The sequence below is a fragment of the Tetrahymena thermophila genome (assembly GCF_000189635.1).
Source record: "Tetrahymena thermophila SB210 genomic scaffold scf_8254051, whole genome shotgun sequence".
NCBI lineage: Eukaryota > Ciliophora > Oligohymenophorea > Hymenostomatida > Tetrahymenidae > Tetrahymena > Tetrahymena thermophila.
In genome coordinates, this window is record NW_002476033.1 from 148,263 (window position 1) to 160,987 (window position 12,725).

General features: G+C 23.5%; 5 protein-coding genes across 5 annotated transcripts; 1 reads left to right on the forward strand and 4 right to left on the reverse strand. All coding sequences in view use genetic code 6, as the record gives it.

Moving 5' to 3' along the window:
• Window positions 1-433: 433 nt before the first annotated feature.
• On the forward strand, window positions 434-4,852 carry TTHERM_00971940 (hypothetical protein; the record flags this gene model as incomplete). Its single annotated transcript, XM_001026114.2, has 13 exons — window positions 434-490; window positions 553-849; window positions 891-1,016; window positions 1,070-1,189; window positions 1,248-1,487; window positions 1,544-2,245; window positions 2,301-2,426; window positions 2,479-2,730; window positions 2,825-3,487; window positions 3,551-3,645; window positions 3,700-4,345; window positions 4,402-4,664; window positions 4,762-4,852. The coding sequence occupies 13 exons, from the start codon at window positions 434-436 to the stop codon at window positions 4,850-4,852; spliced, it is 3,678 nt and encodes a 1,225-aa protein (XP_001026114.2).
• Window positions 4,853-5,091: 239 nt separating this feature from the next.
• Window positions 5,092-6,156, reverse strand: TTHERM_00971950 (transmembrane protein, putative; the record flags this gene model as incomplete). The annotated part of the gene is made up of 1 exon (XM_001026115.3): window positions 5,092-6,156. The coding sequence occupies one exon, from the start codon at window positions 6,154-6,156 to the stop codon at window positions 5,092-5,094; it is 1,065 nt and encodes a 354-aa protein (XP_001026115.1).
• Window positions 6,157-6,488: 332 nt separating this feature from the next.
• TTHERM_00971960 (hypothetical protein) lies at window positions 6,489-7,703 on the reverse strand (the record flags this gene model as incomplete). Its single annotated transcript, XM_001026116.2, has 1 exon — window positions 6,489-7,703. The coding sequence occupies exon 1, from the start codon at window positions 7,650-7,652 to the stop codon at window positions 6,489-6,491; it is 1,164 nt and encodes a 387-aa protein (XP_001026116.2). The 5' UTR covers window positions 7,653-7,703.
• A 960-nt stretch (window positions 7,704-8,663) lies between these two features.
• TTHERM_00971970 (transmembrane protein, putative) lies at window positions 8,664-9,264 on the reverse strand (the record flags this gene model as incomplete). Its single annotated transcript, XM_001026117.1, has 2 exons — window positions 8,664-8,722; window positions 8,811-9,264. 2 exons carry the CDS (start codon window positions 9,262-9,264, stop codon window positions 8,664-8,666), a joined length of 513 nt encoding a protein of 170 aa, XP_001026117.1.
• Window positions 9,265-10,618: 1,354 nt separating this feature from the next.
• Window positions 10,619-11,770, reverse strand: TTHERM_00971980 (transmembrane protein, putative; the record flags this gene model as incomplete). The annotated part of the gene is made up of 1 exon (XM_001026118.3): window positions 10,619-11,770. A coding segment is annotated over one exon (1,152 nt), but the record flags the coding sequence as incomplete, so codon positions are not given.
• Window positions 11,771-12,725: the final 955 nt, after the last annotated feature.

Genomic DNA, 12,725 nt, shown 5'->3' on the forward strand with positions numbered 1-12,725 from the left:
TATTTGTATCTCTACTGCGAATTAAAATCAAAAAACAACTTTCCCATTACTAATAGCTAGTTATTAGCACACAACGAATATATTTTCAACTAATTGCTCAAAAATATCAATCAAATGTATGTATGCTCATATTTTTTATAAATAAATAAATATTTCAGCCCATTTGCTCCTACTTTCTACTTATTGATTCTTTTTTAATATCTGACAGAAAATCTATTATTAAATTTTTATTTTTAATAAATTTAAAAAAATTTATTTTCCAAAAATTATTTTCCTTCCATTAATATTAAATATTAAAAAATCATATTTTTTTTAATTTACATTTTTTAAAGATATTTGTTAAAATAAATAATTTGTTTGATTTTAAATTTTTGAATTACTATAAAAAAGCTCACAATTTTAATTTACTTGTATTTCTGATAATAAATTAAATATGGATAATTTGAAGCAAATAAATATAGGTGGCAACGCTTTGCATATCTATAAATTAGTAATTAGATTAAAAATTATTCTAATTTAATCTAAATTTCATAAAAATGTACAAAAAAAAAGAGAAATGAGATTCATTTTATTGGCAATTAGAAAGGATAGGTAGAAGAACTCTTCTATCTAAGATTCAATAATCCTATACATGGTGTTGAGATATTAAATTTTAGTAAATGTAAAGAGAAAATAATGTTTTAGAATTTAGCTTTATACAATACACTCTTAATGATTTTGGATGAAGAGCTTTGCTGGAAAATTCTTGGTTTCCAAAAAAAGAATAGCAATGAGCAAATTAAATCTCAAGAAATTGTTACTATAATGGAGTATAATTCTAACTAGGAGTATGCAAATAAAATAGATTAGGTAATATATCCTAAATTTTTTAAGTTGTTTAACAATTTTAGGTTAAAATAAAAGGTGTCAATTATCTTTCTTGTGCAAGCATTGATCAATCTAGCTTTTTCTGCTTGATTTCTAATGAAATTAACTAAGAGAATGTGTTTGGTTTAACAATTTGCTTGACGTAAAAGGTAAGTTCTTAGCATGAAAAATATAAAGGATTCAATAAATAATATAAAATTAGGGATTGAATACTAAATTTTCTATACTAAACATGAGTTCAAAATATCCTACTGCGTATGAAAAAAGAAATATATACTCCCACAAAATAATATCTGATTCTATACTTGGAGATAGTGAAAACGTAAACACTTTGATTTAAGTTTTATTATTTTAATAATTTTTTGTATTGAATAACCCAGGTACTTTAGAAAAAAAATGAGTTCGTATAAGTTTTTGTTGAGTAAGGAATAGATTTCTAGCAAAGATCAATTATTTCGTTTTTAATTGACAAGAATACTCATGAGCTAATACAAGGAAATATCATTATTGAGAATATAAATGAAAGACTTCTTAATTATTATATTTTGGCCTAAACAAAGTTAGTGCTTGTCTATGATGAAAGCATTAAGTACTATGATTAAAAGTCAAATAAAATAGAAGTAAAACTTCAAAATACAATTGAGAAACTCAAGTAAAATTCTAAACTATAAAATAGGTTTTAATAGAAGGGTTGAAAATAAAAGGAGCAAATTAAATCAATGAAAATTGTATTTATATACTTGATCATGAAAATCTGAGTGAACTCAAAGTTGAAACAAATGGGAATATTAAAAAAAGCGAATTATGCAAGATTGGAACTTAGTTAAGCGATTAATATTTTAAGGAAGGAGTGCTTCTTAATAGTAATAACTATTTTCTCGGAAGATAGCAAGATGAAAGTTTAGCGGTTTGTGAGCTTATATAAAAGAAAATAGTGTCATTAAAATAGATTTATGTCAATTATTTTTTTTCAGTAGAATATGTAAAAGTTATTCAGGAATTATAATATAATTACATTTATACTTCCAAAAGAGTTACTGAATACACCTACCAACTAGAAAAGCATTATCACAGTGATTAAGCTATAAAAAATTGTGCTGTTTTTAATATTAGTAATAAACTAGATAGGCTTTTTTTAACAAATTAAATTAGTACAACTTGCTTAGACTATAACAATTAAATCTACATGATCACTGATGAATGTTTGCAGACCTCTTACTTTTACTAACTGGCTATTAAAAATGATAAAAATGTGTTTATAGACTCTAATCCTGAAGTACCTGAATATTAATTTATAGATAAATCTTCATACACAATTTATTTTGATTGCAAGTAAATCGAATATAAAACAAATAAACTAGCTTTAGTAACTATTCAGGTAGGATTAAAACAACTATATTTTAATTCTAATTAAGATTCTTTTTTTTAAAAAGATTTCGCAAAATTCAATAGTGATAAAGATAAAAGATGATTTGTAAGAATAAATTGTAGAAGCGAAATTTAATGTTTTATTTACTGAAGATATTTTATTTGATAATGGCTTTTTAATCAAAGATTCAGTAAATTATTATATTTTATTAAATTATTAGTAAGCTTATTAAATTATTCAAGATTTTTTTGCAAGTTGGAGATTAAATTCATATTCTGATTGTTAATTTTGAGATGATTTTATCAGGAGAAAAAGACATTAAAAAATTTATAACTAATCATCTTATCCATAGACTAGAAAATGATGAAGAAATTGAATAAATTTTCAATTTAAATAGCTATTAAATTATAGGCCTTAAGCAATTTAGTCAGAATAAGATAGAAATTTATTAGCTGAACAAAGAAAAAAAACCATATCTCAAAAAAATTTAAGAGGTAAAATATTATTTTAACTGATGAGATAAATAAAAATTAAATTTTACAAAATAATCTATTAAAATTTATATAAATTTAATAAAAAAAATAAAAGTTTAGCTTAGATAGCCTGGATACTATCATAAAAATACAGGAATATTCGTTGAAACTTAACAACACAAATTATACTTTAAAAGAAATTTCTTTTTATAACAAAACCCAAAAATTGTATTTTTTAACAAATGATGATCTTTTGCAGAATAAAATGAATCCTGAAAAAGTTAGAAGCGAAATTAATTACTTGGACATAGATAAAATGTTAGGATTTATAAGTAATACTAGTGAAAGGAGTAAAATAAATTTTTAGAATGTATGGAAAGGAGGAGACAAGATATGTTGGGTTTATTAAAATAATTACATAATTTACTTGATAAGTATTAATATCAATTAAATAATAGATAGTTCTAATTTGTTAGAAAATATCAAATTTGAATACAGAAAATTAGAAATAGAAGATATTAGTGATTCTTTTAGCTTAGTTATTGTTAACACCTTTATGATAAATTCTTCTACTCTTCTAAATGTTTTATTTTCTAATAAAGACAATTCAATTAAGATATAGCCAATGAAAATTATTCTTTCCAACCTCAGTAAAACAAATTTCACATCTAAGACCATGAGGTTTAACTAAAAGCCTTTAGAGTTTTAATTTATTGAGGATGTCTATTCCCCTCTTTCAATAATTATACTTTCTCAATCAGAAGAAGGTCTTTACTTTGTAAAATAATTTTTATTTTATAAAAAATAAGAGAAATATTTAAATAATTTTTTTGTTATAAAGATTAATTTGATTAACAAAAACTTTGTAATAGTATCTGTGTTTTAAATTAATGGATTTACTAAAATATAAGGATTATTTTACTCTGTTTATTGTGGGTAAATTACTATTCATATTTAAAGAGTTAATTTAAATTTAACTTAATTATATAGTATTGTAGGTTGCTTTTATGGTTGCGAAAAATACAATTTAAATTAAAGCACAGAGGCGATATCATCTTATAAAGAAACAAATATTATGACTATAAATTATTAAAAATTCCTTGAATTTGATCAGAAATTTATTTGTAACTAAGAGCAGTGGGTGAGTAACTTTTAAAAAGATTAGCAGAAGTAGTTTCAAAAGGTAATTAAGTATATATCAAAGAGTAATCCAAAAGAATCTTATGCTAATCACCTTAATATTAGAGATGAGATAATCCTTTAAATTCAATCTTTAAAAGAAACTTCTCTTTTTATTATTCTAGTTTAAGATAAAATAGTACTTGCTCACCTATCTCAAATTGAGAGCAAAGAAATGGCACTTACTTTTATTTATAGTTTTGAATGGGAGAATTCTCTTTATCATGTGTTTAAAAATGAAATTCCACCATAAGAAATAGATATGCTTGAATTTATGAAGGACTTCAAAGATAACATGCAATTCAAAGAAATGATTGTTATTAAATATTAATGTTTGTTATCATCTTCTAATTTTGTGGTGAAAGCACAGTTAGTGGCTTTGACTGATGATAATTAGTTGAATTGGTTATAGCTAGATACTTCAATTCCTACAATAATTTAATCTTTAGCTAGCACAGTAACAATATCAAATTATTTAATAATATTTTTACTTAAATAATTTTTTAAATGAAGAAAATAGATTAATAAGTTGATAAGTTAATTTGCTTTAATGAAGAAAATAAATAGATTCTTATTTAAGTTAATAAATCGGACATCCATCAATGCTAATTAATATAAGAAGAAAGGACTGGTAGAGATTATTTTGAAATAAAATTAATAAACGAAGTATACTCAAAAAATGAGTAAATTCTTGATGTTGCTCTATTAAACAACTATTCTGCTAAACACAGAATATACACTCTCAAATAAGCCTCATAATCATTCCAAATAAATAAGTAAAAAAAATTTATTTTTAGCAAGATTGTTAAATTTTATTAATTCTTCAAAAATAAAAATTGTACACTTCATGATAGTTTTTTGAATAAAAAATAGTTAAAATATTGTGATACTTAAAAGAGGAGGGCTGATGGAAATATACTCTTCCAATAATTGGAATGAGCAATAATTTTAAGGCTATCTTTGAATAAATACATAAAAAAACAAATACAATTTATTTTGGTTAATTATTTATTTTTTAAGTTTTGTATTTAATTAAACTGATAAAGAACTATTAATATATTAACTTTTTGAAATAACATAGGTAGTAAATAAATTTGATATTAATTTTTATTATTAGATGCAAGTGTTTTAGAAAGTAATTATAAATATTTAAATATAATTAATTAATCATATTAATTAACTTTATAATAGTGGTAGAGAAACTCAAATTTTTTAGTATTTCACTTATTTGTTCTTATTTTAATTATTCACTTCTTTGGGCTTCACAAAGAATTCTTTTATTCTTTCTAATAACCTTTTCTTTTTTGAACACATGAAAGCATTCTTAAAGAATTTTATCAAGAAGTAAAAACTTAATCCTCCTACTATGACTCCAAAAGCACTAAATACTGTCTGGTCTCTTCTATAATTTTAATAATTTATTGATTAAAATATTCTAATAGGTTTCATATATAAATCTCCTGCTGAATTAACAACTTTTTCTCCAAAAACATACACAAATCCAAATTTAACTGATATATTTTCAGGCTGAATATTTATTTTAAAAAGATTCAATGCATATAATGAGGTTATCAAGCGATAGAGTATTCCTCTTTTGGTAAAAGTCTTTAATGATGATTGCTCGCAAAAAACAGAAGAACATTAATTTGTTTCAATTTTTATCTCTTCATTCTTATTGAAAGAACTTAAAGTATAATAGGGAGGATAAGGCTTAGATTTTTTAGGAGAACCATTTTAGACATGACTTTAAAAATCCTCCCATTAATTTAGTTTTCCCCAAACTATACATTTATTACCTGGATTAGCACAGTTATAGTAGTAAAACGAGTCCTTTTTAAGCTCATTAGAAATTTCTCTCATACATTGTTCATCTTTAAAAGATATTTCCACATATTTTTGACATCTTTTACGCATTCTTAAAAAATAAATTGCCAAAACTCCATCAAAAAAAAGTTATTGGTAAATTTGTTTAAAATTAACAAACTTTCTGTTGAATGTTAGTAGGCTTTTAACTTTTTATAAGAATATATTAAATTTTGTTTATTTATTTTCATCTTCTTTTTGAGTTTCTGATGAGCTTTTTAAATTATTATTTTTTAATCTAGAACTTTCGTCATCAAAATCTTCCTCAAACTAAAAGCAGCTTTCTAAGTTAATAGATTCATCACACTTTTCACTTCTATCTCCATTTGCATTTTCTACTTACAAGCCAAGAGAGGAACCAAGCAATTTTCTCTCTTCTCCTAGGTGATTTTACACTCCAATCATTTAATTATACTTTTTTTTATCTTTTAGAAAGCTTAAGTTGAGAAATTAAATTCTTAATTTCTATTAACTATTTTGCAGTCAATTTAAAAACCAATAATCCAATCAGAAACAATTCAAAATCAAACAGATATTATTTTTTCATTTTGTATTTCTGATTATAAATATTTGTATAACCTAATTTATCAATTACTTATTTGCATGTATTAAATTTATTAAATTATTTTTATTAAAATATAAAAGTTTTATTAATTGTTTTACAAACAAAAATGTACTTTATAATATGAAAGAATACCATTTATAATTTATTTATTTAAATTTTATTTTTTAAAAAATCACTTTTTATCAAAAACACTATTACGGTATTATCTCATGCAAAAAAAGGCTCTTCTACTAAATTTAATTCCTAGATAAAATATCCCAGCAGCAAATAATAACTTAGGAATGGGATGAAATTCATTTCTGCAATTTTAATCTTTTTGCTACCACCTACGTTCAAAAAAGCAATGATGTTGTTTGTCAAATTAACTATCAGTATTTTTTTCGTTATAGTTATTTTAATTTGCATCGTTCATAATTTGCTTATTAAAAAAATGATGACAAAATTTATTTTAAGTCATTTTCTCTTAATTTTATTATAGATTCATTGATTAAGAATAGTTAAATTAATTCTTTTACTAATTCTCTTAACCAATTTATTCTTATTTGTTTAATTTTTCTGTATTACTTGATGAAAATGGACAAAACCTTTTATGGTGATTATTGTGGTGATGAAGATGATGATTACTTTAGTTTTCACAGTTAAGATGAGAATGTTGAGAATCTTTCTAACACTGAGTATTTATTTAATTGTCTTATTTATTAGTGATGTAGTTATTTAATCTTTGGTGATATCTATGATGAAATTACTTACATCTTTCATCAAATTAAATATTTTCTTAAAAACTATTTTAGTTTTAAGATAAACTTTTTACTTCTTTGAAGGAAGAATTAGATTCATTCAAATCATTGTTTTGTTATTAAATATGCCTTCTTTGATGGTATTTCTCATGTAGTTCTTGTAATTCTCTCTTTTTTTCTCTTAATCTTTCTCTCAATTCCCTGTACCTGTTTTAATATTAAACTGTTTCGTTTTAAATTTATTCTTGGCTACTATATTATAACCTCGTTTAATTGGCAACAGCTTCTACTTCTTATTATTATTTTTCATTTGATAATTATTGGCTTATTTATTACTTTTATCCATCTTAATAGATGTTGTTTTACTATTTTTAATTTTAATTACTATTTTATTAGTCATTTCTTAAATAGTTTGATTAATATTTTTGTTGATTAAGTTGGTTTTCCATTTTATTATGTTCACTAACTCTAGTTTAGATATTCAGTTTAGAAGGATCTTAGAAAATTTAAAGTTATTATTAAATCTCAAAGAATTACTTCAATTCAAATGGTAATTATGCATCATTATTTAAGTTTTGTTTAGAAGATTAGGTAGACATTTTTTAATTCTTTTTAGTTTTTGTATTATTTTTTATTTAATATTTATTTACTTAGAAGAAGAAGCCAAAGTACATTTTTAAATTACTTTTTAATTGTAATTATGAATTTTTTGTATGTAAAATTCTGTTTAAATCCAATAATTAAATTTTTCTATTTTAATCTTTTATTTTTGAGAAAGTTCTATACAGCTTTAACAAATTTAGAATTATATTTATATTTTTACTTCTAAAGCTTATTTAATTCTTGTAGTAACATAGTATTTAAATTTTTAAATCGCTAATAAATTAATAAAAATAAAAATATTTTAACTTAATACTATATTGAAATTTAGAATGAATAAAATAAAAAGTAAAAAAATGCTTGTAGATAATTCTGTTACAAACTAAAATACCTTAATTTAAATATTCCCCTCCGAATAAGACAATAGAAATAAAAAATTTAATAAACTTACTCATAAAATGAAAATTTGGTATTAATATTGACCACAAATTTGAATTAATACTAAAAAAATGTCTATTCTTCTATTATTAATAAAATATAAATAATTTTTTATTTTTTTATTACACTTACTGTAACTCCTCTAGTTTTCATTTCTCACATTAAAAAGTAAAAATAGACAAAATTAAAAATTTAAAAAGCTTAAATATTCACCATTTATCTTTGTTATCTTAACCATTTACCATGAGGAATTGCAATAAATATTCTTGATTCCAATTTTAATTAAAAAAATAACAGTTAACTTTACTTAGGCATTAGAAAATATTCTATTTAATAATAAAATAAATAATTAAAAAATAATTTTCAACTTTTAAAACAACTAATTTAAGAATTATAAAATTCAGTGATTTTAATTTTTCTGAACAAAGTAGCATCCATGAAATAAATAAATATAAATTATTGAATTTTTATACAGATAAGTTTTTAATTTTCACATTAGTTTTGGAAATAATCTTTAAAAGAGTTTTCATTTTATTTAATCATACACTACAAATACTTAAAAAATAAATACATCAAATAATAAATATGCAATCATTTATGCTAATAAAAACGGGAATACCACCATTAGCATCTTTAATTTGTTTAGTTCATATGATCCTTAAAATTATGATAATTAGGGTAAAAATATTTTTGATTATAATAGTAATGTTGGTATTTACATGCTTTACCAAAAATAATTCTTTTTGTGATTTTAAAAGCAATTAAAGCTCCGACACCAATTAATAGATAATGTCCTATACCTCTATTTTGATTATTATTTGTTTAAGAATATTCTTTGAATTCTTACTCGATTTTTTATTTGAAAGGGATTAAAACATCACTTTCTGATTTTTGGGATTTTTTAAACAAAATCTATTGATTTTATTGCTAGATATGAATATCACTTTGTTTTAATTCTTATTCCTTCAAAAAATCTCTAAATTTTAAGCAAGCTTATGCATGCTCAAGTGATAAAATTTTTTAAACTCCACAAATTTAGTCAAACCAATTTTCAGTTTGAGTAAAGCCTTCTTACTGAACCTTCAAATTAGATTAAGCGTCTTGAAAGATTTATAAATCTTCCTTATATTGGTCAAGATTTGTCTTATTGTTTTGATTATTTTATTAGCTCATTTTAATTTAAATTTTACTTTTACTTTGATTTTTATTAATTAATTAATTTATAAAGTTATTTATAAATTTTTTTATTAAAACTATGCAATAAAATAGATAAGAGAGTGTAACAAATCGAAAATTTAGCGCATTTTCTGAATATTTCTGATCATCCTTAAAATAAGAAGAATGTATAAATTTTAAATAAATGTTTTTAAAATTGATAGATAGCAATCAACATTTCTTTAAAATTTAAAGGAATAACGATGTAATATTTAAATCATCATTGCAGCATAGAAAATTATATCTAATATTGAATTTACAGTAAATTTATTTGTATTTGAGTGATTACAGAAAATTGAATTACAAAATTAGAAAAGCCACCTGATATAATATTTAAATATGTAATAATTGATATAGAAAAATTTATAGAAATTTCTAAATTAGAATTTATCTTTTTAAATTCAAAATGTATTAAAGTTTCTAGAAAAAAAAAAGAAAAGTCTAATCTTCGTCAAATTTAAAAAATATTTCTTTCTTTTTTTTTCATTTAGTTAAATCTCTTATAGATAGAGGTTTATTTTGAAAAAAAATTTATGCTATAGTATTATTTTGGAATTTATTTAAATTTTCTAGAAAGAAAGTCTAATTAATTGAAATGTATTAATAAAAATCTATAGTTATTTAATTCATATAATTCATAATTAAAAGCTCTTAAATAGATATCAAAAGATTAAACTAGATAGTTACTTTTTTTTAATGTAATCTCTGTCAAATTTTTTAAACAAAAATTAAATCATAAATACATAATTTTTCTCATAAAAAAATTGATCTGTTTAAAATTGTTTTAAAATTTAATTCAAAATGGTTTTTTGAACCATAAATCTTATGATTAATAATTTATTTATGAAGTAATTTAAAATAACAAGATTATTTATTATTTTTGACAAGTCTAATATATAACATATTTAAGGTTTTTTTATTATTTTTCATTTTATATTATATATATATATATTGGCTTTTAAAAATTTTATTTTGTGAGTATTTAATAAATAATTTTTGAAAAAATCGCCCATTTTTTAATCTACACTTCAAAATAATTTTATAAAAGCTAAAAAAGAATATTTGAGGTTAAGAATAAAAATTTTTAAAGACAAATTTACTGATAAAAGCTTTTTGTATATTTACCATAAGAATTAGTTTTTTAAAATATTATTTTTTAAAAGAATTTACTGATAAAAATCAAATATTTAAATATTCATAAATAAAGTTTGTAAATAGTTAATGAAAATCAAGAAAAATCTATATTTGTAAAAAAAGAATTTAGGCTTACAAAAATATGGTATTACACATAAACAACAATTAATGGTTTAATTCAAAGTTAAAAATATTCTTTTATTTCTTATAATAATTTTGAGAAAAAGGATTTCTTTTTTTTGGCTAAAACAACTGTTGATACTATTGCTTTGTAAGTGAAGAATACTGCTATTGATGAAGCAAGCAAAGCACATAATTTTAATGCTCTTTAATCTGATTTTATCTTTAACCAATCTATTTTTAAGAAAACCTTTTCTACATCCATAATGTTATTTGAGTTCTTTTTTCCAAAAAAGTAAAAAGTGTTATTTAAATAGTTCAAATCGTCTAATTTAAACTTGACCTAAAAGATATTAGATGATAAATAGTAGGTCAATCCTGCAAATGCTGAAGTGATCAAGTTTTCTTTTGATTACAAAGGTATTGGGACAGCCTAATTTTCAAATTTATCAGTTTATAAAATAACTTTTCTTATTGATGGAGCTGATGAAGAGTCTGTAATTTTAGAATAATCATAACCTTGTTAGCCAATATTTATAGGTATTTTAGTCTTGATGTGTCTAGAAGTAAATGTTCCTTGCATAAGTGTACTTTAGCCTACACTTGAGTTATCAAAATAAAGTTTTGGTGTTTTACTTAAATTTGAACTAATATTTATTAAAGTTTTTTCGTCAGCAAGAGACTTTTCTAATCTCTTCATTAAAACTTGTCTTTTTTTGATCATATAGTATGCAGCTCCTCCTCTTAAAAAGATACTAAATATAAGTTAATTTTAGCTAAACTTGTCTTCAATCCTCTTGCAGTTAGACCTGCAAAATATTTTTTTGACAAAATTTTTAAATCTTGAAAAAAAGCAAGTTCTTTCAGCCTTTTTTTCTTCTTAGTTTATATTTAATTTGTTTTGAGGGTCATAGAGACTTGTTTCAGATCCGATAACTTCCTAGTAACCGTTTTCATTCCTAACTCCTTAATCAACGCTTTGTCCTACATCAATAGATTGATCCAATTTAGAACTATCTTATTCTTATTATTGGTTGACAATTTAAACATCATTAAGTGAACTGAGAAGTTTTTTTTCTTCATTTGAATCTTAATTTTATTAGTCCTTTTGAGCTTGTTAATTTTCTAAACTCATATTTTTAATTATAACTCTTTAAATGTTTTTAGGTATTGAGTGTTTCTTTATTTAATCAATTTTTTGTATTAAATTTTGATTATTAATTAAATCACTTTCTGATTTATTTCAATTAAGTGAATTTGTAAAAGAGAGATTTTCGATTGTAAAATTTTGATTAAATCTGATTTAAAAAACCATATTGAAATAGAAAAAATTTAATTATTTAGAAATTGCTAGAAATATAATTAATTTTTTTTAATTTCTAATCATTATAGACTGAAAAAGTTAAAGTGCTCTAAAAAAAGTATTCCAAAGTTTTTTCTGATTGCGTTTATTTAAATCTAATAGCATATATCTCTTTATCAATTTTTATGATAAATTTATATTATACTTGAATTTCGCAAAAATGTAAATCTAATAAATTTTTAAAATAATTCTTTAAAATAGAAAAAATGTATGTATGTCTTATGTATCTATCTAATATCTAAAAATTTTTATTTTTAAATTACTTTCTACTTCATTTAAAAATCAATAATAGGGGTTGGGGTTGGGGTTGGGGTTGGGGTTGGGGTTGGGGTTGGGGTTGGGGTTGGGGTTGGGGTTGGGGTTGGGGTTGGGGTTGGGGTTGGGGTTGGGGTTGGGGTTGGGGTTGGGGTTGGGGTTGGGGTTGGGGTTGGGGTTGGGGTTGGGGTTGGGGTTGGGGTTGGGGTTGGGGTTGGGGTTGGGGTTGGGGTTGGGGTTGGGGTTGGGGTTGGGGTTGGGGTTGGGGTTGGGGTTGGGGTTGGGGTTGGGGTTGGGGTTGGGGTTGGGGTTGGGGTTGGGGTTGGGGTTGGGGTTGGGGTTGGGGTTGGGGTTGGGGTTGGGGTTGGGGTTGGGGTTGGGGTTGGGGTTGGGGTTGGGGTTGGGGTTGGGGTTGGGGTTGGGGTTGGGGTTGGGGTTGGGGTTGGGGTTGGGGTTGGGGTTGGGGTTGGGGTTGGGGTTGGGGTTGGGGTTGGGGTTGGGGTTGGGGTTGGGGTTGGGGTTGGGGTTGGGGTTGGGGTTGGGGTTG